At 36.9% G+C, this 5,000-nt stretch overlaps 2 protein-coding genes across 2 annotated transcripts in view; one reads left to right on the top strand and one right to left on the bottom strand.

Moving 5' to 3' along the window:
• LOC138023630 (plasminogen receptor (KT)-like) overlaps window positions 1–5,000 on the bottom strand; it is a 33,119-nt gene that overhangs the window by 16,151 nt on the left and 11,968 nt on the right. The gene's annotated exons all lie outside the window — the stretch shown is intronic.
• The window catches only part of LOC138023629 (ribosome biogenesis protein BRX1 homolog), a 17,518-nt gene that overhangs the window by 6,361 nt on the left and 6,157 nt on the right, over window positions 1–5,000 (top strand). The window contains exons 4-8 of the mRNA XM_068870671.1: window positions 393–436; window positions 955–1,025; window positions 1,807–1,856; window positions 2,197–2,270; window positions 4,315–4,365. Coding sequence (XP_068726772.1) covers window positions 393–436; window positions 955–1,025; window positions 1,807–1,856; window positions 2,197–2,270; window positions 4,315–4,365 — 290 coding nt within the window. The remainder of the gene's footprint in view (window positions 1–392; window positions 437–954; window positions 1,026–1,806; window positions 1,857–2,196; window positions 2,271–4,314; window positions 4,366–5,000) is intronic.

Here is a 5,000-nt window from a genome sequence, read left to right as displayed (position 1 = left end):
ATTTTACTTGTCAAGTAGGCCACTTTAGGGATGAATGGGTGAACAACATCTTCATCCACATAAAAGCATGTTATACCCCCTTAACAACAAAATTTACACTCAGGTACATCCACTTGACCACATTAACTGAGTGAAGAGGTAGATTTGTTGATATTCATGGATTATTCAGAAAAGATCCAATTGCTCCTAACAAGGGTTGAACTTATATTGCTCTGTTTAACAGCTGTAATGCTCTACCACTGAGCTACAAGGGACTCGTGGTCTGGAGCAAGGCTGTGAAAATCATTTTTTCTTTCTCTGACGAAAATTGCAAAGTACATGTAGTTTTCAATTACACATCTCTCTTTTGGTGATTGATCCATGGATTTTTTCATTGAATTTGTTTTTTTCAGAAACCAAGCTAGACCGTAAAGACAAACTTTTTGTTGTAAATGAGGTTTGTAATCCAGGTGTTTCTGCATTATGGAAATGATAAGATAACATTAAATACACGTTATTTTATTTGATCAGATTAATCAATGTCAAAACAACATCAGATTAATGTCAATGCAATGGTGTTTCAAAATTTGCTAACATCATAATACAATCGCGAAAGGAATAAAAGTGATAAAATGACTTGTTCATTCAAAAAAAGATTGAATGGAGTCAGTCTGTGTGTTCAAACTTGGATTCCATTCCTTTAAAAGAAGCATCCCTCATAAAGGAAGCAGTCAAGTTTTGTTTGGCACTTTCGGATTTTGCACAACAATACTGGCTTTCTTTGAGGAGGCTTGTATCCCCATAGGTGTCAAAACAGTTTTTCAATTGCTGATGTTTTGGTAGAAATAAACTTTTTTTATTTATAGGGTGCTCATTAGGCACTGCGGATCGAAGAATCCTCTGGCTGGGATGTGAAATTCCACGGTTACAGTTTACTCTAATGAAAACCCTGTATTTTTGTGTACTTTGCTGTAGGTTTGTGAGTTGAAAAACTGTAACAAGTGTGTCTTTTTTGAAATGCGAAAAGGACGAGATCTTTTCATGTGGTAAGATATATCTAATAATAATAATTAATAAGTGTTGATTATTATTGTAAATCAGGTTGTAACAATAATTGCATAGACCCTCTTAACTCCTTTTTAAAGAATCATTTCCTTGGTTGTCATCACTAGCGACATATCTTGTGGACAAAAATTAATTGCCTCTGAGGTCTTCAAGAGATGTGCAGCATTTCCCATCAGTGCAGTAGATGCTGAATTTTTTTGTTGCAATTGTGGGATTGCATGTTTGTTGTTGCTTTCCCAGACATGTTAGCTGAATTGCATTCTGCAAATTACAGTGCAGGGCTCGAAATTAACGAAAAAATCCAGTCGCAATTTGCGACAAGATACGAAAATTTAGTCGCAAAATCGCCGCGTTGCATTGTGTTGTCAGTGGCTTAGCAAAAAAATATGAGCCCACAATACTTGTGTGTAAAGAAACCGCTGAAAATGGCAAATGATCAAAGGAATGGAGCTGTGCACGTAACATCGCAGCTAATAAAATTACTCAACAATTATGCTATCTTCAGAGAAATTTCACAGTGAGAAACAAAATAATTTTGTCATTTATTTATTTTAGCAAAAGTAGCAGCAAAGTGGCAACTGCTAACCCTTTTGTTTCAAAAGAGCGAAGGTGACAACAAGTCGCAAAGGGAAAAATTTAGTCGCAAATGCGACTCTATTGGTCGCAATTTCAAGCCCTGCAGTGTAATAAAGCATAATGCAGATATCGTTTTACAGTTAATTTCTATGTCATGAGTTTATTTTCTTTGTTGTCTATCTTTAGGTTTTCATGTACTCCTCATGGGCCATCTGCAAAATTTTTTGTTGAAAATGGTGAGTCGGAAGCTGTATGTAAAACCTGTTCCTAAACCTGCTTATTCCCATTCAGTGTCAGCTATAGCCGTTATTCATAAATGGTGGCCAATAAATATATATAAATTTTTTGTTTTTACTCTCTTTACAATGTAGGTCAATTAGCCGCATTATAAAGGAACCTTTCTTTTGTATTTTGTCCATGCTAACAAGGCTAGTGGGTCTAATTTCAACAAAAACACAGATATGTCCAGGATTGAGCCGAATGGAATAGTCCATGAAATTTCAGTCTGCAAAAATTGAATCCTGTCACTCTTTAAAGGCATATTAAAATTATCAGTTTGTGTTTTTGTAATGCCAGTGCACACAATGGATGAGCTCAAGTTAACTGGAAATTCCTTAAAAGGATCACGGCCAATCTTATCTTTTGACAAGGTAAGTGAAACCTTTTTCTTGAAAACACCTTAAACCCTTTAATTAAGGTAAGGTAAAGTCTCTGTTACGAGCCTAGAAAGGCTCATCAGGCCGGCACTTATCTCCGGTTTCTGTAGCATGAAGTGACTAAGAGTATTTCTACTCCCCCCTGGATGGGATGCTAGTCCATTGCAGGCTTACCTCCAGCATTAAATTTGCCGGTACCCATTTATACACCCCGGGTGGAGAGAGGCACCTTGAGAGTAAAGTGTCTTGACCAAGAACACAACACAATGTCCCCGGCCAGGACCCGAACACCGGACCACTCGATCCGGATTCGAGCACTCTAACCATGAGGCCACTGCACTTTAATTAGCCAGTATCAAAAATACCATAATACTCTTTGCTTGCCCCTCCAAAATTTTGCCTAAGCATTGTTTTTATTTCTCTTGGGACTTAAGGTGGTCCCAAGACAAACTGGAAACAATTCTTACATTGTATGCAAAATTTTGGAGGTCCAAACAAAGTTTATTATGGTTATGGTATTTTTGATGCTGGCTAATGGTGAAGTTTATTATTCTTTAATACTGTGAACAGGAAACCAATTTTATGATAATGAGTTGTTTTTCCTGGTAAAAATACATCATTGTATCTGTTGTAGTTTGTATTTTTTCTTGGTATAAATTTTTCAAACCAGTTTAATTTGATTTTTTTTCTAATATTCATTATCATAATCTGCAACAAAGAAAATAAAAATTGAACTGTCCTAATAATTTTGAACCAGCAAAAAGTTTGACCCAGAACATAAAATTATGCCTTTAAGAAGCTCGAAGAGAAAGTGGCTTTGTTTTGGTCTGTGTATAGCTCCACACAACACAAAGTCTAGGAATCAAATGGGTGTTTTCACCAATGCTCCAACCCTGTTCCTCAATAATTAATTGCATTGGTACAATAAAAATACTTATTGCAAGCTTACAGAGAGCTTGGAATAAAAACAAGTCAACAGTGGACTTTTCCGAAATTAAGTAACCAAACAGAGCTTTGTAGAGAATGGAAGGGAAGTTGTCCGTTTCTCTTTCAGTATTTAACAGATTTTATTAAATTCTCGACCTCGGATAATGCATTTCGCGTGCTCTGATTGGTTCACTCAATCCCGGTTATCACCTCATATACCTTGGTTTGTCCTTATATGGTAAATGATTGCGTTAAGCGTTGCTAAACTAAAAATGTTTTCACCTGAAGGCGAGATTTCTCTTTGAATAAAGCCAAAAAGGAAAACAAAATTTTTTTGCGGAAAGTTTGGATCCATTCCGACGTTTAGAAGTACGCAAGAAGGCAAGAAATGTTTTTGTGATGAGCCTGCGTCTATCTGACCACAAGGTATTACACAACATCGCATCAGTTCTCATCAAGTTTTTTCGATTTCGCTCGGATTTGCTCCCTCTTTCCGCTCGTATTTCGTACTTCCAAATTTTTGGAGTTTAAGGAATTTAATAAAACAATTATTCCATTCGCGCTTGTTGTATATGAGACTGGTTATAGCCAACTCGGCGCTACGCGCCTCGTTGGCTATTTACCATCTCATATCCAACGCGCGCTCATGGAATAATTGTTAAGTAAACTGTTCAGTGTACACCATTGAGTTCTGGATGCATGCTGGAGATTGTCCAGCACGAGGGAAGTGTAAGAGTTAGCTTCCATGTGGGGCTCCAACGTCTTTGTGTGCAACCACAACTGAAAAGTGCAAAGTGAGCTGTTTAAATTTACCAATTTTGTGTGGACTTTCTCAAAAGTCCGTTTTTATGAGTTTGAAGTGACGACATGTCAGCACGTCTACATTTTATTTTTACAACCTAATTTAAGAAAATCCCAGTTTAAATTCAGAGAGCTTTTTTCAAAGCGTGAGCTTATTGTGAAGCATAGAGTTCCAATCGGCAGTGGTGCACACATGGATAAAGAGTAAAATGCATAATTGACCGATCAGAGTGTGTGCTGTACACACACAGTGATTATTTTGTATTCGAATTGAGTTCATAATATATCATTTTTATTGCGTTTTCTTTAGCAATTTGACGAGACACTTCATTACTCTATCTTAAAGGAAATGTTTATCCAGGTATGTCCAGTGCAAGAAAACCAAAATGAGGTTGTAAAAAAGCTAGCAATTAATTGATTAGCAATATTACTGTAAGCATTGCTTTGTGGACAAGCCACCAAAAAGCATTCGTGAAAAACGCGACGCTAGGATAAATTATCTTAGGCTTCCCCTTGTATTTTTGAACGGATTTTTTTAGTTAATGTTTTTTAAAGCAGAGGCCAACTGAAACACAAAGGAATGCCGTGATCAAAATACAACCTTGCTGCATTAGAAGAAATTCATTGTATTAGAAGAAGTTCATGTATTTTGTTAAAAGTTAACTTACACTGAATAATTGTACGTCAATTATTTTAACTTCAGAATTTCTAGAAATGATTGGCGTCACTTGAAGTAGGTGAACGATTTGTTTATTGGCTGAATTTATCGCGGAGGCTAATTTCCAAAATTTTACAGTTATAACTGCAATGTAGGCTGAACTTGTTATCAAAGACGTACAGTACCACCTGAAACTATGTTCTCTTCGAGACGAGGCAAGACCTCGTCTATGCCGCGGGGAGTTACCGTGCGTCACCGCGGTCGAACGATTTTTTCCACGCAGGAAATTTTGGCACGTTTAGTTCTCCCCGGAATTAACGAGGAAACGACGCGGGAAA

Source organism: Montipora capricornis, chromosome 11, assembly GCF_036669925.1.
Source record: "Montipora capricornis isolate CH-2021 chromosome 11, ASM3666992v2, whole genome shotgun sequence".
Classification (NCBI taxonomy): Eukaryota; Metazoa; Cnidaria; class Anthozoa; order Scleractinia; family Acroporidae; genus Montipora; species Montipora capricornis.
Note: the sequence above shows the minus strand (reverse complement) of the source record. Positions and strands in the feature narration are given on the sequence as shown.